This window comes from Phacochoerus africanus, chromosome 12, assembly GCF_016906955.1.
Source record: "Phacochoerus africanus isolate WHEZ1 chromosome 12, ROS_Pafr_v1, whole genome shotgun sequence".
Classification (NCBI taxonomy): Eukaryota; Metazoa; Chordata; class Mammalia; order Artiodactyla; family Suidae; genus Phacochoerus; species Phacochoerus africanus.
In genome coordinates, this window is record NC_062555.1 from 34,431,088 (window position 1) to 34,456,980 (window position 25,893).

The 25,893-nt window shown below is 38.8% G+C and overlaps 1 protein-coding gene across 7 annotated transcripts in view; it reads left to right on the forward strand.

Moving 5' to 3' along the window:
• The window catches only part of TUT7 (terminal uridylyl transferase 7), a 64,988-nt gene extending 40,247 nt beyond the window's left edge, over positions 1–24,741 (forward strand). For 3 of the 7 annotated variants that reach the window (XM_047755287.1, XM_047755288.1, XM_047755293.1), the window contains 11 exons: positions 927–1,016; positions 1,481–1,594; positions 1,770–1,847; positions 2,493–2,670; positions 5,664–5,711; positions 5,797–5,888; positions 7,468–7,583; positions 9,238–9,560; positions 12,137–12,213; positions 12,574–12,637; positions 23,702–24,741. In XM_047755287.1, the coding sequence (XP_047611243.1) occupies positions 927–1,016; positions 1,481–1,594; positions 1,770–1,847; positions 2,493–2,670; positions 5,664–5,711; positions 5,797–5,888; positions 7,468–7,583; positions 9,238–9,560; positions 12,137–12,213; positions 12,574–12,637; positions 23,702–23,769 (1,248 nt within the window). In that variant the 3' untranslated portion in view covers positions 23,770–24,741. The other 4 variants (XM_047755292.1, XM_047755289.1, XM_047755291.1 and 1 more) reach the window with 4 other exon arrangements.
• Positions 24,742–25,893: the final 1,152 nt, after the last annotated feature.

Consider the following 25,893-nt stretch of genomic DNA (forward strand, 5'->3'; position numbering starts at 1 on the left):
GAGAAATTCCCATTGTGACTCAGCAGTAGCGAACCCAACTAGTATCCATGAGTGTGAGGGTTTGATCCCTGGCCTTCCTCAGTGGGTCAAGGATCTGGTGTTGCTGTGAGCTGCCATGTAGCTTGCCTGTGGCTGGTGCAGCTTGGCTGTGGCTGTGGCGTAGGCCAGTAGCTGTAGCTCTGATTTGATCCATAGCCTGGGAATTTCCGTATGCTGTGGGTGGGGCCCTAATAGGAAAAAAATTAAAAATAGATAAAAAATTTAAAAATTAAATAAAATAAAGTTAGAGTGGCAGATGCTTTGTGTGCGGTGGGGGTGGGGGGAACACCACACAGCAAATAGAGTTCCCTGGCCAGGGATCAGATCTGAGCCACAGTTGTAACCTATGTTCAGCAGCAGCAACGAGCAGTGCTGGATTCTGTGCCAGGCCTGGGATCAAACCTGAGTCCTGGTGCTGCAGAGATGCCACTGATCCCATTGTGCTACAGCAGGAACTCTGGCAGCTGCTTTTTGTTTGGCTTGAACTTTGTTTTAATTTGAGAGAGAAAGTGTGTGTTTGTGTGTGTCTAGTCTTTAGTCTCATACTTGATTTGCTTCAGGCCTTTATGGGATCTCTCTGGCACCTCAGGACATTTAATTTGAATAATTAGGGCAGGGGATCTTACATTGATTAAAAGAACTAATTATTTTAATAGCTTTTTGTTTTCTAGGAATGTTTAGACTAAGGAATCTTAAGATCAGATGTTTGTAATTCTTAATTATTATCTAGTAAGTTAATAAAGCTTGTCTTTAGGGAAAAAAATATTAGTTTCATTCTACGTGTCTTCATCCTAAAATGAATTACCATGCAAACCTTTTCAGAATATTCCAGCTTAAAACGTTTTCTTCTAATTGGTAGCCTTATAGTATAATTTCCCTTTTAACAGGCCCTTCATAACACAAGGCTCTTATCTGCTTATTCAGCCATTGATCCCAGAGTGAAATATTTGTGCTACACCATGAAAGTATTTACAAAGGTGAGTGTGTTGCCTGGATTATAATTTGTAAAAGTGTTGAATCACTCTTTTGTACACAGGAAACTAATATAATATTGTAAATCAACTATACTTCAATTAAAAAAAAAAAACATAAATCTGTATTTTTAAAGAATCATAGCTGTGTCAAATGCTTCTTTTAACTATTTGAGAAGCCCCACTCAACAGGCTGAAATTTTGTTGTCTTAAAATTTTACGTGGTAACCTAGTATTGCTTGTGGCTGATGGTTCTACTGCTTTGTTGAGGTCTGTTTTGTTATGATTTGAATTTTTTTTTTTTTTTTTGATGGGTCTACTTCATTTCGTTGGCATATTTTAGCATTTGAAAAACGTAATTTTCATATTAGTGCCCTGTGGTATCATACTCTTAGTGAAATAGAATAACCACCAGTGTAGCAGAAAACACTGGTGATCCTTCCTTTGTTCCTCCTTTTCCTTCCCTCCAGATGTGCGATATCGGTGATGCATCTAGAGGCAGCTTATCATCATATGCATACACGCTTATGGTGCTATATTTCCTCCAGCAGAGGAATCCACCAGTCATTCCTGTCCTTCAAGAGGTATTAGTAAAAGAAATTGTATTTCTCATCAGTAAGAGCTGGGTGATCTTTGAGCCCTCTTCCTTCTCTAAATTTCTGTGGTTCTGTAGTTAATTTTTTTACTATTTTCCTACAAGTTTTTGTATCAATGCCTTAAGTTTGTAATCCATACTAATAGTTTAAAAATTAATTTCAGATATACAAAGGTGAAAAGAAACCTGAAATATTTGTTGATGGCTGGAATATTTATTTTTTTGATCAAATAGATGAACTGGTACGTATTTTAATAGTAAAGATTTTTTACATCCTTGACTGAAAGTTAGCTGTACTATGCTGTAGTGTAGATGGTGAACAATTATATTATCACTTGTTATATTTATTTATATTATGATAGTAAAAAAAAAACACACACACACACACACCAAAAAAAACTAGCGTATACAGACTATTCCTTTGAAATTGAAAACATTTTTTTAAGCCAGGTGAGTTTCTAGGGACTATATCTAGGATTTCTTTAATGCTGCATAACTCCAAATGCTTGGGTAACTTTATTCCAAGTGAACAAATATTTGCTCTGTGATTTTGTAGAGTTTGGTAAGACTTTTAGTTACAGAGATACAATAACCAGATGTCACCAAGGCTCTTAAAAGTAATTTCCAGATTCTTCCACAAACATACATTCTGAGGTTTGACATTTAAAACCCTGAGCTCATTCTATCTCCAAGTCATAGAGTAGAAATTAAGAAACACATGTAAGTGACATTTTAAAATATAGAAGAAAAATTATATAATTGTATTTTTATGTATTTAAACTCTAGTTAACAAAGATAAATCCAAATTTACTCCCTAAGATATGAATGCCTATTGATATTAACACTTCACTATAGAGCATGACATCTCTTGTTCCTTCTATTTCTAGCCCACCTATTGGCCAGAATATGGAAAAAATACAGAATCTGTTGGGCAGCTGTGGTTGGGACTTCTTCGTTTCTACACAGAGGAATTTGATTTTAAAGAACATGTTATTAGCATCAGGAGAAAAAGTCTGCTTACAACTTTTAAGAAACAGTGGACCTCAAAGTACATTGTTATTGAAGGTACAAATAAAATCAGACTTAAAACTGCATAGAACATAGAGCTTAAACTCTGAGGGTGTTTTTCTTCATCCTTGGAGAGCTCTTACAGAGCAGCTCTGAGCCGTTTTCAAGAGATCGATGACCTCCTGTGGGGCGTCTGACAAATGCAGGAATCTTTGTTCACCGTGACAGGTCCCTTTACCTTTGTTTAATGGGTACTGGAGAATACACATTATGATACTGCAATAGAGATACGCCAGCTTCGAAATAGTGGGAACTTTAAAAACTTCCTAACCAAGAGTTTGAAGATTTCCACCAAGGGTCAGTTTTCACGATCCTTAATTGGCTATTTATTGGTGGAGGAGTTTACCTATAAGTAGTTATATATAAAATTTGACATTTTTTACCCACACAGAAGCCTTTTCTTCCTTAAATGCCAGGATCCATGGCCATTTGTGTTTGTGTTTGATTATTTCCAATTTGGGGGATTTTTGTTTTAATCTTTGTAGAATTTTTTTATTAACTTTATATGTGTTTATATGTATCCAGGTATATTTGTATATACATACACCTTTTTTTAATAACTGAGCTCATTATTCTGAGACTTGCTTTTTACACTAAATGGTTTTACTTTGATATCTATTCTGTCTATATATTCACCAAGTTATTTTCAGTTGTTGCTGAGTAGTATCTTTTTTCATTGAGGTGTAGTTGATTTACAATATTACAGTAGTTTCCTGTGTACAAACTAGTCATTCAGTATTTCTATAGAGTATACTCCATTTAACGTCATTATAAAAGATTGGCTATATTCCCTGTGTTGTACAATACATCCTTGTTTCTTATTTATTTTATACGTAGTATTTTATCTCTTAGTCCTCTACCGTTACCTCACCCCTCCCCATTCCCTCTCCCCCCCTGCTAACCACTACTTTTTTCTCTCTATCTTTGACTCTGTTTCTGTTTTATTACATTTCATTCATCTGTTTTACTTTTTAATTACATATATAAGCAATCAATTTTTGTAGGGTTTTAATTTTATATACAAAATGGAGTTTAATAAATGTAATTGAATAATTAAAAAATACTATAATAAAAAATGAGAAAAAAATGGAGTTTAAATGCTTAAAAATGAATTGAGAAATGGCTTCAGAAATATTTTGTTGATTTATCTTAATTTTTTATACACTCATATCCACCTAAGTATTATGTTACTTTGGGTTATGCTTTCATCATTACTTCTGCCTATTGGCAGTATCAAAATACTGTGGAACATTTGTAAAATTCAGATGACAGAGGGTTATAGATTTGGTTTTAACTTTTAGGATCTCATAGGTCAAAAAACATACACGTTTGTCTTAAATCTTTACCGTATCACGGTGGGTTCTTATGATCTGCCAGCTATTAGTATTTTGTTTTTAATTTTTGAAGCCTCATTATCTTTTGCCTTTAATTTTGCATTATTTGCAGATGAGCCATTAGCAATAGGCTAAAATAGAAGGAGGTCTTTTAACTGATTATTCTAGAACTGAGACATTCCAGTGGTGGTAGTGGTAGTGTTTGTAACTGTACAAAAGCTAATGTCACAGTATCTCTGCTATACCAAGCAAACAACCAAAAATATTCCCACATAACACATACATAATAATCACCAGAAGAAAGCATGACCAAACCTACCTGAAAGGTAACCTTCCCACAGCAATGATTAGTGTAGGGTTAAACTGTGTAAAAGATCCTAGACTAGTAAACTCTTAGTGAGTCTAAATCAAATGTATACTCCAATTATTGTGTGATAGGAGCATAACAGCAAACTGAGAGGTCGCCTCTTTTTCCTTTACCCCACTTGTGTGCTACTGATACAGCCTCCATTTTCTTCATGAGATGATCAACAAAAAAAGGTTTGGTTTGGTTTGGTTTTTCTTTGCTTTCTTGAAATATGTTTTTAGACATTTATTGGAAATAGTTAAATATGTACACATAATGTTAAGGTTGTATTTTGATTTAGAAGTAGTGCTTTACCTTAATGTATTTCATGAACCAGATTATTCAGATCTCACGTATGTCTTTGACATCAGCCTTTTTTTTCATCATGCCCACCACTTTCTGGATCATCTGGCAAATAACATTTCAGACACACAGATGTACCTGTCCAAGACGTTTGAGACCCAGACATTTAAGCTTGTATGGAAGTCCTTGTATGAAACTTTTACTGGAAATTGAGATGTAGATGGCAGATTGTATGTTATTGGGACAGGTGTGTGTATGTTGTATGGTTTATGATCTTGAGAAGTTGTTTTCTAAAATGATTTTTAAAAAACTGTTAATTAACAGGAACATTCAGGGAGTTCCCGTCATGGCACAGTGGTTAACGAATCCGACTAGGAACCATGAGGTTGCGGGTTCGATCCCTGGCCTTGCTCAGTGGGTTAACAATCCGGCATTGCCGTGAGCTGTGTGTACGTTGCAGATGCAGCTCGGGTCCCGCGTTGCTGTGGCTCTGAAGTAGGCTGGCGGCTACAGCTCCGATTCGACCCCTAGCCTGGGAACCTCCCATATACCGCAGGAGCAGCCCAAGAAATGGGCAAAAAAAAAAGACAAAAAACAGAAACATTCAGTGCTAAAATGTTTTAAATATATTTGTGACCTCTATTTGCCTCTAAAACTAGTATGATAAAGTATTATCAGACTAATATGCCTTTTCCAAATAGCATTTTGTTGTTCAAAAGGAAGCACCTTCTCATAATATGAAGGACTCTTTAAGGATTCAAGTGTAAAACAATACCTTCTTTTCTAATGGACACTTTTGGGAAAAACTTGCCTCATATTTAGGAATATGTGTTACTTAATGTATTATAGATTTGAAACTCATTAAAAGGGCAGTCATGTAATATTTTTATTAATGACAAAGCATGTAATAACATTTTCTTCTTGTTACATAGACCTCATTTAATGTATAAATAGTGGCATTTCCTATTTGATCATCTTTTTTGTTTCCATTCATTTTCTCTGCTTAGATCCATTTGATTTGAATCATAATCTTGGAGCTGGATTATCAAGGAAAAGTAAGTTACTTTGTTTATAAATATTAATACAATCTCTTTTCCTTTTAATCCTGCCAAGTAAAAGCATTTACTCTTTTTTTCTTAGTGACAAATTTTATAATGAAAGCATTTATTAACGGTAGAAGAGTATTTGGTATTCCAGTCAAAGGATTTCCAAAGGATTACCCCTCAAAAATGGTAAGTGTCTGTTGGAAATACAAAAAAAAAAAAAAAATCTAAAAAGCCTTTTAAGCACCTAACTTGTGCACATTACTTTGGTAATAACCTAAATAATTGAAAGTTTGGTGAGTCTAGCCAAGATAAATGATTACAATACAAAGTAATTCCTAACCCTTTTTTTGAAGCCACTTATCGGAACAGAGAGAGATAGCCAGAAGTGGAGTAGAGTAGGAAGCTTAATCATTTTGTTGCTCCTTCTTTTCCTCCGTGACACATTAGGTGACATTGCTGTTTCACCAAGCATTCAGCTTCATGCTAGCCTCTGCAAGCCCGGTTTGCACCTCTCTAAGGACTTTCCGCACCCCCTCATGTGACCTCTAGATTTTCCGGTCTGCTTGCAGAAAGTAATAAATCCCTTAATGGGACTCAGAGGGAGACAGTATTGCCTCTGCTAAAGGTCTGTCTGTTCTCATTTAACCTGATATTCAGCTTTTCATGGAACCACACTCAGTTAAAAACAAAATTGCCTTGTAAAAGTTCATTTCAGTGAGAGAAAAGGGAAAGGGGTTACCAACTAGAGGGTTTTGTGTTAAGAGTCAAGGGGTTTTTTGCCTCCACTGATATCCTAATATAAAGATTTTTTAAATGTACTCTACGTGATTGTGTATGCATAGTCAGCATTTGATTACATCTAGCTTTTTACTAAGTATTGCTACGTCGGTGTTCTAAACCAGTGCTTCTGAAACTCATTCATACAAATCACCTCAGGATTTTGTTAAAATGCAGATCCTGACACGTGGCCCAAGACCACGTGTCCTGCAAGCTCCTAGGTGATGCCCATTCTGCAGGTCCCCACCTCAATTTCTGTGGCAGGAAGGCTGGAGTCTAGACCATTGGCTTTCCTTTCCACAAACAGTTTCCTTCAGAAGCCACAAGAAAGCATCAGCACAGAGCCTCTTTCTTTTTAGGTTTCAGCCTTTTCCTTTTCTGAGAAATTTTATGAGAAGCCTTTGAACCTGGCTTCAGCTTGCCCAGGTCCTAAGAAGCTGAGTCACGAGGATATGCAGTGCTCTCATTTAGAAGTATGCTTAGGGGAAAAGCTACTGTTAATGGTTCAACAGTGTCCTGTGTGATTAAAAAGGAACAACAGGAATGAATTTAGGTAAACCTATCCTAAATTAGACTTCCTAGTGGTTTTAGATTTTGGAATGAAACAGTACAATGATTATTAAAAACAATGCTATCCAGAGTTCCGTTGTGGCTCAGTGGGTTAAGAACCCGACTAGGGTCCCTAAGGATGCAGGTTCGAATGCTGGCCCCACTCAGTGGGTTAAGGATGCCACGTGGCCGTGAGCTATGGTGTACGTTACAGGTGCAACTCAGATTCGGCGTGGCTGTGGCTGTGGTGTAGGCCGGCAGCTGCAGCTCTGATTTGACCCCTCACCTGGGAACTTCCATGTGCTTCAGGTACAGCCAAAAAAAAGAATAATAATAATAAAATGTCCATGTTGAGATATAAGATCCCTGATTGATTGGTTGGCTTTTATTTGGATATCACATTAATAGTTCAAATTTTTATATATTTATGTTCTGCTAGGAGTACTTTTTTGATCCAGATGTGCTAACTGAAGGAGAGTTAGCCCCAAATGATAGATGTTGCCGAATTTGTGGGAAAATTGGACACTTCATGAAGGACTGTCCTATGAGGAGAAAGTAAGTAGATATTCAAAGGAGTAGGTTTAGTTTTTTTCTTACTGTCCTAGTTTTTAAATGAGGTTCTCTTGTAACAGAAAATAAACTTGTGTTAAATCCAGCATTCTCAGATAAATTTGAGGCTTTTACAATGAAAATGAGTGATTTAAAACATGGCTTTACATGCAGATAACTAGGGTTAACTAGGGTATACAGATGGTAATCTTCCAGGTCTGCTCCCTTTTCCTGATTTTGAGCACAGCCCTAATCATCACTCGATTGTGTGATATCACACTCTCCAAAAGGATGGAAGAACAAAAGAAGAAACTGAAAGTCTTCTCTTTGACGGCAGTAAGATGCTTAGAATCATTTCAGTCAATGAAAAGTAAAATGGGTTTCCTAAGGACCTCAATTACACTTCTAGTGTGCAATAACTGGAGTGTACATGTTGCGGTTTAGGCTCACTAATAGTTTATTGGACTATAGGACCCTTCACTTCTACACATTTTCACTCCTAATAATTGCTATTTGGTCAGTTTGGTCAACAGGCTTTCTTTTAATAATGTTTGCAACGGGGGAAGGGGACATGGTTTTGGTTACTTGCCTGGGACATGTTCTTGGTTTTGGGTGGTGGTGGTTTTGGGGGGTTTTTTTTTTGTTTGTTTGTTTTTTTGCCATTTCTAGGGCCGCTCCCACAGCATATGGAGGTTTCCAGGCTAGAGGTCCAATCAGAGCTGTTGCTGATGGCCTATGCCAGAGCCACAGCAATGTGGGATTCTTACTGAGCAAGGCCAGGGATCGAACCCGCAATCTCATGGTTCCTAGTCGGATTTGTTAACCACTGAGCCACGATGGGAACTCCTGGTGGTGGTATTTTTAACTAGACGATGATATTCTCATAAAATGCATCTTAGAGTAAGTTACTGTCTGGAATCCGAGGCTCTTTATTTTTTATTCATATAATAGTCATTGATCATGTAGGGCAAGGAAGAAATAATTTTTGCTGGGGCATTCCCCTTGTGGTGCAATGGAAATCTAACTAGTATCCATGAGGATGCAGGTTTGATTCCTGGCCTTGCTCAGTGAGTCAAGGATCCGGTGTTGCCACGAGCTGTGGTATAGGTCACAGACACGGCTCGGATCCCACATTACTGTGGCTGTGGTACACGCCAGCAACTGTAGCTCCAGTTTGACCCCTAGCCTGAGAAGTTCCATATGCCGCACCTGGGGCCCTTAGAGCGGGGTCGGGGGTGGGGTGGATTTTGGCACTTTAAGAACATAAATCTCCTTATAACGACTGTTCCTTGTTGAATCTAAAGTTTCATGTCTCAAGTTTCCAGTGCTAGTAAGTAATGTTAATGGGCCAGAAAGGTTTAAAAAATCACTCCAAGGGTAATTTGAGTTTCATTACATCAGTACCAAAGTAGGTAATGAATTAAAGGAGTTCCACTAATTGCAAAAACTGGTTTTATAGCATGAGAGTAATTGTGAAGATGAAAAAGAAAAGCTAGACCCTTGAGCCCTAAAGTTGCTTCTTAATTGAGAAGGTGGACATAAATTTATTAAATTCTTGTTTTTCCCTCTATATCTGGTTGTCTTCTAACCCTGGAGTGGTCTTAATATTTTGTTTAGGTTTCTGTTTAGATTTTTTCTACTAGTATCGTATCTTCTACAGAGTGAGGCGACGGCATCAGGAAGATACCCCAAACCAAAGATACCCTGAGAACAAAGATAAAAGAAGCAAAGAAGACAAAGAAATTCAAAACAAGTACACAGAGAGGGAGGTGTCAACAAAAGACGATAAACCCATGCAGTGCACACCTCAGAAAGCCAAGCCAGTGAGGGCAGCTGTCGACCCTGGGAGAGAGAAAATTCTCAGGCTACCGGTGGAAAAATGGAAGAGACAGGATGACAAAGACTTGAGAGAAAAACGTTGTTTTATTTGTGGACGAGAAGGGCACATTAAAAAGGAATGCCCACAATTTAAAGGCTCTTCAGGTAGGGACACCAATCACACCGTGATGTTTGCACTTGCATCTCAAAGGAAATCTTTCTCTTAGAGTTCTTAACTATTGTAGTTCTATTTATTTCTTTAACAAACCTGTCTGCTGGAAAAGATTGTGTTTTTAAGAAGGCGAACCCACCTCCCCTGCATTTATTTCTGATCCTCTATATGTCTTAAGCACTTATTCCTGGTTTTTTGAGGCTTATCAGAGTCACTTGGTTGACTTTTCTACTAAGATTGTCACTGAATTAAAGACCTGGTCATCCTCAGTACCTAAAAATTGTAGCATATGCAACCAGGAAACAAACTCCAGCTCGAGCCTTGCTGGTCAGGGTGTGCACTTGAAATGGAAGCACTGGAATTCCCTTCCTGTCGTGGCTCAGGGGTAATGAACCCGGCTAGTATCCATGAGGACGAAGGTTCGATCCCTGGTCCCGCTCAGTGAGTTAAGGATCCGGCATTGCCGTGAGCTGCAGTGAAGGTTGCAGACACGGCTCAGATCTTGTGTTACTGTGGCTGTGGCGTAGGCCGTCAGCTGCAATTCCAGTCTGACCCCTAGGCTCACACATGCAGCCCTAAAAAGACCCAAAAAAAAGAAGAAAGAAAAGAAATAGAAGCACTGATTGGCTGTCGGAGGCATAGCCGAAGTGCTCTCAGGACACCACATTGCTTGTGCAGGAGCCCCTTGTATTATTGTTTGAATACACAGGTGCACAGGCCTAGAAGGGGGACTAGAAGGAGGTGGGTTACACAGTTAATTGTGGTTCTACCTGCAGAGAATTATGGAAAATTTTCTTTGCATTTCGTCATTTTAATGCTTTTCTGCACCTAAGCATGGTTTGTCTTATGATGAGAAAAAATACATTATCAGTCCATAATTGAAAGTCATCCATAAATCTTGCCCCTTTAAGTTGGGGGATCAGAATCCACCTTTTCTATTACGTATGGGCACCTTTTTAACGGACTTAGTAATAAGGGTACCCTGTGTTTGGGGGTTGGGGATAAGCTAGGATTTATGAAGCAGTTTATTCACTCTCACTTTATTTTCTCAGAACAAACCTGTGAAAGTGGATGAAATGTGATTAGCATAAAAATGAAACCCTGAGAGAAAATATCTTTCATTAAAGTAGTAATCTTGTTCCTGTCCTCAACTGTACTGTTTATGGACAGCATAAAAAATGTCAGCAGTGCTGACAGTTTCCTTAAAACACTGGCTCTAGTCTTTGTCGTTCCTGGAACACTAATACCTCTCTTCCATTTTATGATATATCAGCAATAGAGTATGTACTTTTTTTTAAGATAGAAATTTTTTAGATCAGCTATTGTAATTTTTTGATGAGCTTTATATGAAAGGAAATATATTTTTAAATTGCTTAATTATTGATTGTAAAATAGTACTTAAATGTTTATGAAAAATACAGTTTCAGTTTGCCCTACCTCTAAGGAACTCAGACAAATTCAAATTCAAATGTTTTTGCCCTAACACAGGACGTAATACCAGAGCAAAATGATTTTCTTTTATAATTATAAGAGGTAAAATGTTTAAAAGAAATTAAAAATGGAGTTCCCGTTGTGGTTCAGCAGTAATGAACCCAACTAGTACCCATGAGGACACAGGTTCTATACCTAGCCTTGCTCAGTGGGTCAGGGATCCAGAGTTGCTGTGAGCTGTGGTTTAAGTCACAGACATGGCTCCTGTGTTGCTATGGCTGTGGTGTAGGCTGGCGGCTGCAGCTTTCATTTGACCCCTAGCCTGAGATGCAGCCCTAAAAAGACAAAAAAGAAAAAGAAAGAAATTAAAAGGAATAGCTAATACTCATTGAGCACTTAGTATGGGTCAGGCAGTATTTTAAGTACTTTACATGGGTAATCTCATCTAATTTTCAGCATGGCCCCGTTAAATGTGATGTTATTGCTACCCCCAGTTTACAGGTGAGGAAACAGTGAACAGTACAGATAACATGGAATAGAGTCTTACCAGAACCCTTTTTTTGTGAGCTACCATTGAGAAGAACTCACGGTCTGCGTTTACTCAGAGCAGGAAGCACAGTTAGCCTTGAGTTCCCCTTTGGTACAGAAGGAGAAGGAATGCCCCTGCATTTCCCCAGCTTGGGTGGGTCTCTTCTTTCTAGCTAGTAGCAAGTTATAGGTTGTCCACTAGTGAAGCTTTCAGAATAGTTAGAGCAGTGGTTCTGGCTGGCTAGGAGGCAACAGAAGTCAGAGGGAGACAGGGGACATCCTGGGGCAGGGATGGCGGTTTCTTGCGAATGCAGTGTGTAAAACCTTCACTCAGGTAGTCAGCATAATAGAAATTAAAATTCAAAAGGGAGGAGTGGGGCTAGAGTCTGGTGAGTTTTCTCCCCTAGCAATTACAAATTATCAGCTTCTTCCTGTCTAAAAATTTATGTTGTTTCCTCTCATTTCTTCAAATATGTTACCAGCTGTTTCACACAGTATACTGAGTAGAGCTTCTGTCATATCAACAGAAAAATCTTTCTGTGCAAGTCTGAAAACAAGGCTACTGCTTTCAATTTAAAATAGGAACAAAAGGTACTGATTTCTTTCTCAGGTCTGTCTAGATCAGACTGTGTGTTTGGATCCCCCTCTTCACCTAGGCCTTTGAGACCAGCAGGCACATTCGTTCAGGTAAACCCAGCTCAGGCCTGAGCAGGAAGCCCTCCTGTCCTCTGTCCAGCCCAGTGCTAGCAGCTCTGTGCCAGGGGCTCGGGAGGTGCTGGGTGGCCCCAGGCTCTGCCCTCCGCCCTCCTGGTCGCCTCCCGGCTCCTCTGCTCTGCCCGCAGTTCGGTGTGTGGTGAGCTTGCTGTGCACCAGCTGGCTGGGCCTGCTTCAAGGAATCCTGCGTCTGTGTCCTGCTTGTCCATTAACTTGCAAAGTTCTGCCACCCACATTCCTAATTTCAGCTCTCCTTGGATATGGTTACAGTTTTCAGGCTGTTTCGGATGCTGTTCCTTTCGCCTTTGTAAACCAGTCTATTTCGTTTTTTAGGCAGTGCTTTTACATGAAGACCAAAAGAAACAAAAAACATCTATATTTTTGAGTCCCCAGTCAGGTATGTGGGTTTAAAAAAAAAAACAAATGTGTGTTATTTTATTTACTGCATAGTGTACCACATGCCTTTTGAGGTGTTTCCTTTGAATAAGTAGTTTTAGCAGGGATCGGACATCAGAATCACTTGGGGGAACTTTTAAAAATACAGCTGTCCTGCACCCACCCTCACTTCCTAAATCAGATTCTTCAGAGGTTAGGCTTGGGCCTGTGTGTTTTTTAAGTGTTCTAGGTGATTCTTATACCATCCTTGAGTAGGAGCCATAGTCTTGAGTTATTTGTTCCTCTTTTACACTTTTTGTTTCTGCTTTGAAATCGCCACTGTCCTTTCAGCAGTGTATTCCCCTCATGGAGATTATCTGCCATGCACGAGAGGAGGGAAAGAACGTAACCATTGGCCTGAATACTCTCTCCCTCGCAGCTATTCATTCCTTCCAGGAAAGTTTATTAAGCCACACCTCCCACCCACCCATCCCTTCCAAGTACAGGGGATGGGCCTAAAGGTTAAAGATACAGAAGTGCATCAACAAAACTCCTTCTCTCATTTCCTCTGCACTCTTATCAGAAGAGAAATAGAAGAAAATATTTCATGTGATTACAGGTGCTAAGAAATACAAAGCAGTTAAAGGGAAAGAGAATGTTAGGTGGGGGGCAACCTCTAATAGACTAGCGTTTAAGCAAAGAATCAAATGAAAAGAAGGGGCAGGAGTTCCCGTCGTGGCTCAGTGGAAACGAATCTGACTAGCATCCGTGAGGACGCAGGTTTGATCCCTGGCCCTACTCAGTGGGGTAAGGATCCGGCATTGCCATGAGCTGTGGTGTAGGTCGAAGACGTGGCTCAGATCTGGCGTGGCTGTGGCTGTAGTGTAGGCCAGCAGCTGTAGCTCTGATTCAACCCCTAGCCTGGGAACCTCCCTATGCTGCAAGCGCAGCCTAAAGAGACCAAAAAAATATAAAAAAAGGAAAGGCTAGGTCCGGAGGAAACTGGAGTTAGACACTGAATAGAAGAGGAGGGTGGTTTGAGGTGAGGTCAGGGCACATGGGTCTGGGGCTGCTACTCCTTCCACAGTGGCCGAGATGGGCTATTTTCTCTGCATGGGATGGGCAGCTGTGTCGGGGGGTTTTGAGCAAAGGAGTCATATATTGAATTGTTTTGAAAGGTTCACTGCAGCTGTTGTAGGAGGCATGGGTGAAAATTCAACGAGAAGACTCCTGCTGTAGTTCAGGGGTGAGATGAGGAGGGCTCAGACTTGGGTGGAAGCAGTGGAGGAAGTGAGGACTGCTTGTGTTCTGATGACTCTGAAGGTAGCGCCAGCATAACCTCTTGTTGGTTTGGATGATAAAGCATGACAGAAAAGGGTGAGATTTTGGAGAACCAGAGCTGCCACTGCAATTTTTGATCTGATGGAATTGGAATTTCCTGTGCTGGGAAGCAGTCAGGAAGAGCAGACCATGGGGAGAAGCAGAGTCTGTTTCTAGACATGTATGTTCTAAGAGACCTGCTAGGTGTGGAGGTGGAGATGTTGAGGAGCCGAGCAGATAAAGCCTGGCATTGAGAGAGGACGTCTGGACTCAGATACAGATTTGAGTATGATCAGTGTATAGCAGATGGTAGTTAAGCCCTGAGTGTGAGTGCAGATAGAAAAGAGGAACGTATGCACAGACTCAGACGAAAGAAACCAAGGAGACAAAGAGAAAACGGTATGTGGGGAGGAGAAGCAGTTCTTGGGTCCTGGAGTGCAGACCAAGAAAGTGCCTCAATGAGGAGGAATCAACCTCGACTGTTGGTGCGAATTGCTGCTCACAGGTCTGTGCGGGGGTGGACTGAGAATTCCACGTTTTATTTGGCAACACAGAAGTCACTCACTCTGACTTTGAAAAGAGCCATTTCTTTGGAATGGCGGCCAGAAAATCCTGATTGTAGGGAGTTGTGGTGAGAAGTGCTGGAAGAATGGTAGGCTACCTAACCTCTGCTGTGGGTGCCTAGTGCCAGGGCCACATCCCACCCAGTCCCCAGGCCTGAGGAAAGATGCTAACAGGGAGGGGAAATGGGAGGCCGAGAAGAGAAAGAGAACAAGAGAACAGTAAATGCAATTTTTAAATTGTTCTTTGGTGTTTCAACAGCGATTTTGAGTTCTGAAAGACGGGAGAAATTTGAGAGGGAAGAGGAAAATCAAAGTAACTTCATTAACACACACTGAATCACTTTTCAGGCTTTTTTAAAAGTAAGGGATGAAACGATAAAATGTAATGCAAACATCAGAGTTCTGGCCTTTATATACCCTTTAACTTTGTCTAGTATCTCTCTCTTTCTCTCTCTCTCACACACAAACACACATATATATCTAGTTCAGTAAAGTAAGGTTAAAGGAGGAAGACTATATAAGCAAATAGAGCAGGGTACCCTCTTTTTAACTTGCCTGTAACTGGACTTTTTTGTATATAATATAAGACAAACCATATGCTGATGCTCAGCTTTTGCTATTGTATCCTGTTGCTAATGTGCAAACAATGTTAGCTTTTAGATTAGAGAGATGCCCCTGTTAGTTACAGAGTGTGAAGAGGTTAAGCTGGCTCTACCATCAGGTGTCAGTTACGGAGAAGGAGCAGTGCTCACAGAGCCTCGGCAGCGCCCCAGGGCCTGCAGTGGAGAGACCCCCTCCCTGCTGTGAGCAGCCCAGGCTGAAGTAAGCCAGGCGCAGAGGACTCAAAGGGGAAAGCTAAGAAAGCTCCAGACAGAGAGTATTTGATTGTCTCTACTTTGAATGTCATTAAGAAGAGAACTATAAATGCAGTGATTCAATTATTTAAGTACTTCCATTTCTGTCAGTACCAAGATGGATTATCTCCAGTCTATGAAATGATCTACACAGAAATAGAAACCTGTTTTTATGATCTGTGAATTTTACAGTTGGGTTGTTTGGGGGGGTTTTGTTGGGTTTTTTTTGTTTGTTTGTTTGTTTGTTTTAATGATTGGAGAAAACATTTGAAGCGAAATCAGATCTCTTTCCGAAAAAAATTTAAACGGCTTGAGGTTGGTATGCAGAGTGAGGTGGAACAAGGACCCGGAGAGAATCAGAGCATTGCCACCCTCATCCAAAAGGGAAATACGGTGTGTCTGTGAGAGGTAAAGACACAGGGGGCTCTGTAAGAACAGGCAAGAGCAGCTCTTTCCTGGGAAGGTTTTGTAGTTGTTCTCAGTGGAATATATGGGCTTAAAAATAGGAAAAGTTCTGGGAAAACCCTCAAAATGAAATAGAGTGAAATGGGGTCCAGGAGAGGATTTGATTGACAGTGGGAGCAGCTGTGAAGGATGGATGTGGAGAGTGACAGGCTGCCCCTGGAAGGCACTTGAACAGATGAGGGGATTGTTTGAGTTTGTGGGATTGTTTCCCATAGATCCTCTGAGACTTTGAGTGCTTCAGCCTTGAACAGGTATTTCCAGAACGTTTTACATGAGAAAATACTGATCCTTGCTTGGTTGAGATGTTTGTTTTGCCAACAACAACAAGTCGTTTATGAATATCAGCTTTGCCATCAGATTACATGATGTGATTTCTGGCTTTGTGATCTAGTCCTCCACTTACTTCAGTTTCCTCATCTGTTACAGGGGATAATAATACTGCTTCTATTTCTTGCCCTGTAGGGCTGTTCAGAAATCCATGTGCAAGCACTTAGAATGGTACCCTCTTAGAGCAGAGGTTGCTGGGGGTGGCAGTGGCATTGAAGTCAGACTTACATGAGTTTAAAATCCAGCCCAATCATTTACTAGCTGCATTACCTCTGTTGCATTATCAGACATCTCTGTGCCTCAGTTTCCTCATCAGTGAATTGGCGCTAATATCTCATGGGGCAGTTGGATTAATTTCATGTTTGTAAAGCCCTTGACATGGCACCTGGTACACATCACTCACAATAAATTATTACTACCCTTGTTTCAGAAATTCTCAACCTTGCTGTAATTGTCTCTTCTAGGACAAATATATAATGGAAATTTTTAACAAGAGTTTGTGGAGGACTTCCTGTCGTGGCTCAGTGGTTAACGAATCCGACTAGGAACCAATGTGGTTGCGGGTTCTATCCCTGGCCTTGCTTCAGTGGGTTAAGGATCCAGCGTTGTCATGAGCTGTGGTGTAGGTCGCAGACGCAGCTCAGATCCCATGTTGCTGTGGCTGTGGCGTAGGCCGGCGGCTACAGCTCCGATTAGACCCCTAGCCTGGGAACCTCCATATGCTGCAGGAGCAGCCCTAGAAAAGGCAAAAAGACCAAAAAAAAAAAAAAAAAGAGTTCGTGGAGATTGGAGAACCATAGTCATGAACTGTTTAGTATGAGAATCTCAAGAAACGAACATTTTCTATTTCTTAATCCTCTACCATTTTTTGGAAAGAAAATTACTTTTCAAAAGAAACTACCTCTGTCTCTTCATTTATTCCATTTTAATCCCATGATTTGAAATCTTAAAAACTGGAGATGTTATAAGAGATTCATGGATATCTTTTCTCCCACATGATGATGTATAAACTTTTTTCCTTGACCAGAATGTTAAAGCCTACTTATTTAAAAAACAAAGCAATTATATGTCTACAAAATCTGAGTTCCTACTGTGGCACAGTGGGTTAAGGACCTGGCATTGTCTCTGTGGCATCATGGTTTCAATCCCTGGCCAGCGCAGTGGATTAAGGATCACAGCCTATGCTCAGATTTGATCCCTGACTCAGAAACTTCCATATGCCATGGGTGTGGCCAAAAAAGGGAGAGAATTTTTTAAAAAAGAACAAAAACATAGTGGTCTTTATGATAGTAAATTTTAAGTAATAGAGGCACACTTTTTTATGTTTTTTGGGGGGGGTTTGTTTGTTTTGCTGACTTTTTTTCCTTTTTTAGTTCTGACAGTCTTTTAAAGCATGTATTGAAATAAGCCAAACTTAATTAAAATGCTGTATTTCAAAGGAATAGAACAAGATTTTCAAATATAGCCAAGCCTACCCAAAGGTATAAAATAATGTATTTAGTAAAATTCAAGTTGTATTAAGGTATAATTAACAAATGGTATTTTCTAAATATTTTAATTCTAATTTACTTTTTTTTATTGGAATATAGTTGCTTTACCATGTTGTTAGTTTCAGGTATACAACATAGTGATTCAATTATATGTCTACACATATTCATTCTTTTTCAGATTCTTTTCCCATATAGGGTTGTTATAGAATATTGATTAGAGTTCCCTGTGCTATACAGTAGGTCTTTGTTGGTTGTGTATTTTATATATAGTAGTCTGTATATGTTAATCTTGAATTCCTAATTGATCCCTCCCCCCAACAGAGGCACTTTTTAAAAACCATATGGGAAATATTATTATCAGTGAATGTACATCTTTTTTTTCATACCCTTCTTGATATTCCATTATATGAATATGTCTTATTTATTTAACCATTCCTTATTAATGGGCTAGCTCTTCTAAAATATTTATGATGTCAGTGTTTCAAAAGTTTTTTGCTTGCATGCTTTCCCCCAAAATCTTTGGGGGGAACCACCCTTGTATATGTTTAAGTTGACATCTCAATTTCTCATTGTAGTTGCGTGTAATTTGTGGAGGTTTTCTGTAAATATTGGCCTTTTAAAAACAAAACTTTCAAATCAGCCTTAAATGTATCAGATGAAATATAAATATTATGGCAGAAATTTGACATCATTTTTTTCCTTTGAATTCCTTTGTTTCACTCCCATGGAATTTTATCTTAAGGTGATATATTTTTATCATATATGTTTCAAGCATTTTCTTGATCAGCCTGTGCTTCTTATCTGCAATAGAAGTATTTATATAAATTGGATTTTTAAGCTTTTTATTAAATCTGAGTGTAAAATTTTCTTCCAATTGTTTTTAGAGTTATTAATAACATAATTGGCCAAAAGAAATGTTACACATTTTGATTAAAAATTACTTTTTATGTTTACTTACTGAAAATGACTATCATTTAATTAGATGAGATTTTTTTCCCTCACATATTCGTGTATCTTTGGATCAGTACTACTTACTGCAGGAATGAAACAATGAATCATTTCTATTCCTAATCTTTTTGGTTTTTTACTTGCTAAACATTGAGAAACCTCATTTGTCTTTATGATAGCAAGTTAAAAATAATAGAAATACCTTTAGGAGTCTGGAAGAGAAAGATGTATTACAATAGTGCCACTCAGTTATGTTCATTCCTTTTTAATTAAATGACCAAAAATTACATAGTCATGCATCATCAGAAGTTATTTGTGATGGTCATCAGCTATCTGTAATTTAATGAAGGCTAAAAATTTGGAGTTTTATTAGAGGCATTCACATTTTGTCACAGGTATCGATATTTTGTTTGCCTCCTTGCCTCCCAAGGTTTTTTCACCATAGGGCAACGTACCACATGTAAGAGGTGGATGGTTGGAAGATAAACCTCTCTTTCGTGAAAAAGGGAAGAAAAACTGGTGTGATTCGTGAAAAACAGCCCAAAGCCTGGGCCACAAAGTCATTCTCAGAGAGAACTCAGAAGTTGAAGCACTGTGGTCACCTCCCTTAAAACTCCTTCCTTACCCACTTGTCCTGCGAAGCTGCTGAGGAGTACATGCACCCAGGGTTGAAGACCACTGTTCATATAAACACGCCAGTGCCTATTTGCATACTTGTCTAGTTATTTCTTCAGGATAGATTCCCACTTGGAAGAATAATAGGTTTAAAAGTGTGCTTATTTTGGGAGCTCCCGTTGTGGCTCAGGGGTAACAAACCCGACTAGTATCCATGAGGATGGGGGTTCAACCCCTGACCTGGCTCAGTGGGTTAAGGAGCCGGCATAGCCGTGAGCTGTGGTGTAGGTCACAGATGCGGCTCAGATCCTGTGTTGCTGTGGCCATGGTGTAGGCCGGCAGCTGTAGATCTGATTCAGGACCTAGCCTGGAAACTTGCATATGCCCCAGAAGCAGCCCTAAAAAAGCCAAAAAAAAAAGTAGGTATATTTCGACAGTGATACCAATATTACCAAATTGTCATTGTTGACAATCTGTCTTTCCCACACCCTCACTTCATTGAGCTAGTCTTTCGCTTACCCTCTTGAGGTTCTGTTATTACCATTGAGCTGTGACATTTTCTACATTGTCATTTCTATTTTTTCATATTATATCTTTGTGTTTTGAGTATTCATTTTGGTCTTGAGTTCTTTCTACTTAGAAATTAATTCATGCTTTGTCAAATGTGTATAGTATCCTTCACCACCAGCCTCACTTAGGATTTATTTTGCTGTACCTGTATTTGTTTGTTTTAGTAGTTTAATCTAGCCAACTTTAGGGTAGTTTCAAGTCACGTTTATAGGATTTTAAGAATTTCATGTTCTTCCCTCACATTACATAAACGTTCATATTTTATTTCTAACAATTTTATCTTTTTACATGTGAATTTTTTATATGCAGCCTCTTCAGGTATAATGAGATCTATTTTTTTATAATAGAGGATTACATGTTTAAGAGCTACAGTCTTCTTAACATTTGGGGGAAAAATATAAAAAGATACAAATAATGTAACAACTACCCATCTGTTAGAGAACTGGCATTATTTCACATTGTCTTCAGTCTTTTGTTAATAAAAGGTTTAGATGGTCAAAGTTCCTTTGACTACCACCGCCAGGCCCATTCTGTCTCTCATGTCCCCGTCCATCCCACAGGATCCATTATGATGCGTTCAGGTATCCTTCCTATTCTTTTTTAAGCCCTTACACATGTATCCTTAAAAATACATATCCTTGGTGAATTTTTAAATTTAAATGATGTATCACACTGCCTAATAACGTTCTACAACCTGCTTTTTCATATCTATTTAATGAAATGATTTTGAAATCTATCTTGTTCACAGATTTAGTCTCTTTACACTATTGCATCATAGGAATACAGAATAGTGTGTGAGCATTTAGATTGCATGTGATTATTTGCTATTGTAAACAGTGTTGTAGTGAACGTTCCTATGTGCGTCTCCTTGAGCATGTCTGAGAGGTTCTCTAAGGTTTATGTACCTAGAAGTCCAGTTGTTCAGTTATAGTGCATCTTCATATGTGCATCCTCAGTTTAGTTAGATACTGTCAGTTACCCTCTTACAGGGTTGAAACTGCTGCCACTCCCATCAGCAGTGTTTTTTTCTTGCAAATCTGATGAGTGAAAAATACTTTGGTGTTGTTCTAATGGATATGTTTTGACTCTGGTGATGCTAAGCATCTTTTTATGTTTACTGGCCAGTTGAGGTTCCTCTTCTGTGTTCAAATCATTTGCCCATTTTCCTGTTGCATTATCATTGTTGTATTAATTCATAAGGGTTCTTCATTTATTCTGAATGCTGCTCGTTTATTATTGTGTACATTCTAAATATCTTCTTCGGGTATTTCTTGTCTTTCACCTTATACCTATTTATTGCTACATCAGGTTTTTAATTTTGAGATAATCAAGAGATCAGTGTTATCTGATTAGTGTTCATTGACAAGTGATACATGATTTTAGGATTGTCTTTAAGAAATTCTCCCCCCCCCAAAAAAAAAAGCGGGGGGGAGTTCCCGTCCTGGCGCAGTGGTTAACGAATCCAACTAGGAACCATGAGGTGGCGGGTTCGGTCCCTGCCCTTGCTCAGTGGGTTAACAATCCGGCGTTGCCGTGAGCTGTGGTGTAGGTTGCAGATGCGGCTTGGATCCTGCGTTGCTGTGGCTCTGGTGTAGGCCGGTGGCTACAGCTCCAATTCGACCCCTAGCCTGGGAACCTCCATATGCCGTGGGAGCGGCCCAAAGAAATAGCAAAAAGACAAAAAAAAAAGAAAAAAGAAAAAGAAAGAAAGAAATTCTCCCCTAGGAGTTCCCATGATGGCTCAGTGGTTAACGAATCCAACTAGGAACCTCGAGGTTGTGGGTTCGGTCCCTGGCCTTGCTCAGTGGGTTAAGAATCTGGCACTGCCGTGAGCTGTGGTGTAGGTCGCAGACACAGCTCGGATCCTGTGTGGCTGTGGCTGTGGCGTAGGCCAGCTGCTACAGCTCCAATTGGACCCCTGGCCTGGGAACCTCTATATGCCGCAGGAGCGGCCCTAGAAATGGCAAAAAGACAAAAAAACAAAAAAAAAATTTCTCCCCTAACCCGAGATCATAAAGATATCCATCTGTATTTTCTCCTGATAGCTTTAAAGCTTTATTTTTCCTATTTAGATATTTAATATATCAGGATTGTGTATATGTAAACTTTTGTCCCTCCAGTGGAGTGTGCAGTTCAGAATATCAAAGATGTATATTTGTGATCAGTAGATACTCTATGGTATAAATATGGTATTTATACTATAGTAATAGAGTGCTTTGATTCTTCCTAGCTGATAACTCTCATTTTTCAGTATGAGTTGACTCACTAGGTGCTCTGCATTGAAAAGCTTGCTGGGGGGAGAGGGGGCAGGGAGTACGTTCATATTTACATACTTAATATGTTTGCTTTGACAATTTTAGAAAGTACAGTTAAGCAAAATGAAAATAAAAGCCATTTATATCTGTTCCACTAGAGTATTGACACTTACTTAGGTTTTAGAAGTAAAATCGTCCCATCGTTTTATTATCAGTGTAACGATAATAGTGGTCATCAGGTAGTTTCTATGTGCCAGGTAGTGTTCAGCTACATTACATGTAGTAATTCGTTTAATCTTTACAACAACTCCAAGGGGGTAGGTATTGCCCTCATTTTACAGATAAGGAAAATGAGGCACCACATATCTGATTGGTGGAGTTTTGCAGGGTTGTTTTGTTGTTGTTGTTTTACTTTTAAGCTTTAATGAAACTATTCATGTGATTTTATAACCTGTTTTTTTTCATATTAGTAATTATCCTTCTCTGCATACCTGGTATCTTGGTCATAACAGACATAGTCATATCACAAGTTCTGGACATTTGAGTTGTTTCGTGTATTTAAATTATTATAAAGTTTCTACAAATATTCCTTTAGCAAAATTTCTACCCACCTCCCTGTCTTTCTGATTTTCCTTCAGATAATTTGGTGTTTAGAAATTGGTATGTTCCTTCACTTTGTATTTCTTTGATTACCCACTGATATCGAATATTTTTTATATATTCACATGCTGTTTTTTTTTCTCTTTCATGTATTGCTTTTTCTTTCCCTAGTTACCTATTGGTATTCATCTTTTCTGTGTTGATTTGTAACTTCTTAGCACTAAGCATAGCAAGGGGCTTTTTTATGAATAAAGCATAATGTGGTATATTTAGGAAACTCTTTCCCCACCCCAAGATTGTGTAAATATTCACAACTTCTTATAATTTGACTCTCTTACATTTAGTTCTGTAATTCATTTAGAATTAGGTGGGGAGGAAGCAAACTTATCTAACCCTTTCCTTACTTATTTGACATAATACCAATTATCAAACAGTTCATACTTTTCCTCATTGGTTGGAAATGTATACAGTCATTGTGTATAACCTTTGTTACATACTACTTCCTTAAGAATTTCTCAATTTCCTTGTTTCATTGATCTATTTGTTTAGGCTCCAGAACAAAATTTATTCCCCTTTCTGTGGTGTGCTTTTAATTAGCACTCTTCATTTTTGCCCTTCACTTGTAAATATAAGTTTCCTTTTTTCTTTTAAATCTTTAACTACAGTGTCACCAATTCACAGCTTCATGTCTGCAGGGTAATGATTCAAATGCTTATTTCTGACCAAAGAATTCTTTGCAATCTATTCTATTTGGTTGCAAGTGTAAAGCAGAGCCTTTAAAAGTTTACCTAGCCTTCTGAACCAATATGTAAACAGTGAGCATGCAAATGTAATAAAATGATGTCACTCTAGCAACTCCTGCCTGCATTTAGAAAGAATGTGACGAGGCTTATGTTTAATAGATAATGTTGCATCTATATATTTTTATGTCTAGCCAAGTTACTTGATTCAAAACAAATGACCGATTCCAGTATGAAAAGTTTCTGTAAATTGTTAACAATAAGAAATAACTTACGGTTTTTACGATAAAGTGAGGCTTGTTTCATTTATGTTGGGTTTTGTTTTTTCCCCTCCTCTAGGTAGCCTTTCCAGTAAATATATGACTCAGGGAAAAGCCTCAGCGAAGAGGACCCAGCAGGAATCATGAGGGAAGGAAAATGCCGCACTCTAAATGCCACTCAGGCATTCCTATTCACTTTGAAAATAGGGTTCATTTCACAGGACACAGCAGCATAGATCAGGCTTCGACTTAACATTTAAGGGAAATGTCAGATTTTTTTTAACTTAATGAAATTGTTAATGAAAAAAAATTTTAATAAGAGTCTTACCTATTACAAATCCCATAGGTTTAAGGATTTTAATAGAAAGCCATGATGTATGTATTTAAGACAGGTTTAAAAAAAAAAAAATGTAACTATGGGCCAGTATTCAGTGAATACAATTTCATGGTTTTTAAATCTCTCAAAGCACGCTAAAAATAGTGTGCTGATAAACTCCAAGTAAATTGATCTTTTTTTTCCTTAAAAATCCTTTTTTTGTTTGTTTTGAAGAGGGGAAATTATATTTATTGTCGTTGACTGAATCCTTGTGTGAAAGCGTGTCAAATATGTGTGAACTGCTACTACTGTATTTACGATTTTCAGACTTATTTTATTGCTCTTTGTAGAAGTGATAACGTAACATGAGTACCTATTTATGTGAGCCTTCCGTGGATGAGCAGTGCCACCAAGGGGCTTTTGGTTTTCTCCCTCTCTAATTTTGTAATTATATGTAAGTTGACATATAATTACTATGGTCATAAAAATGAAGTAAGGAAAACAAGAATCCTGTTTGCTGCTAAAAAAAAAAAAAAAATATTTTCAAAGGAAAAATGACAAAATAAATACTTTTTACTTTCTATGATATTCAGAAATTAGGTGGAGCACTTTTTAAATCCCTGAAGAAGAAAGAGGCTATCATCTCTCTGCCAATCACGAGCTGGATTGGTTCATGTTGGTTTGACTGGAGCCCTCATGGAAATGTTTCTCTAATTCGCAAGCCCTTCGTAAGCAGTATATGGTCAGAACTATGCCTTAGTTTATTTATCCTTTTGAAATAAAATCAAAACATCAACCTGTAATTTTATCCACATTACTTTCCAATGAGAGTCCTAAATTTTCACGAGTCCAGGATGAAGGGCAGTACACATCCTCCTCTTTATCCTGTGCTCCCTTTACTTGCACTCACATGCTCTGGTGTTTATGGTCACCAGTTAACACCAAGCTCTGAGAATGTGCAAATAAGAGGCACAGACATGAGGGGATATATACATAAGGGAGGGCCGCAGGGGCTGCTCGCTGGATATTCCCAGGTAGGAGAGGTTGCAGAAAAGTAGCACTCTGGAGTTCCTGTCGTGGTTCAGCAGAAATGAATCTGACTAGCAATCCTTGGCCTTGCTCACTGGGTTAAGGATCCAGCATTGCTGTGAGCTGTGGTGTAGGCCAGCAGCTGTATCTCCCAATTCAGCCCCTAGCCTGGGAACCTCCATATGCCACGGGTGTGGCCCTAAAAAGACAGAAAAAAACAAAAGTTGCACACCTTCCGAGTCTTTCTTTTAGAAGAATTATTTGATGGCATTTTCCAGGTAAAGAAGAAGAATCACCAAAGAGAGTTGGGAAATTGTGTTAGAAAAACTTGGGATGATTCTTTACTCAGTTTTGAGTGAACACAAACTCAATGAACACGTGAATTATGCAACCTGGGCTCAAACTATTCTGCTTGACTTTCCTCTGCAGCTTCTCTTTTCTTCTCTTGCCTTCGTGCATGAAAGTCCACATGACTAGACAGAGAGTTCTTGTCACACTTTCTTTTAATGCCATTCTCTTGTCTTCTGGCACTGTGATAGAAGACGAGGGCCAGCCTGATTTTTGTTCCCTTATATGTTTTGCTTTTCTGCTTGGATGCTTCTGTGTTTACGTCTTCCCCTAACTTTTGTATCAGAGACTTTGATCTGAAACAGAAGTGAATCCAATGTCTCGCCTCACTCGTTTTTTTGGTTGTTTTTTTCCAATTTGAGAAAATATCTATATTCATAATTTTCTCAAAAACACTTTGTCTTTTCTGAAATTCCTCTCACTAGCATCTCTTTCCATCCTGTTAGCAACTTGTCAAGTTTAATCTCCAAGGGACGGACTTGATCTTTAGTGGCATTCTGCTGTTTGCTGTTTCTAACCTGAATGTTGTCACTGTACTTTTCATTTTTCTTGAACTCACCTCCCCCACCACCTTCCTT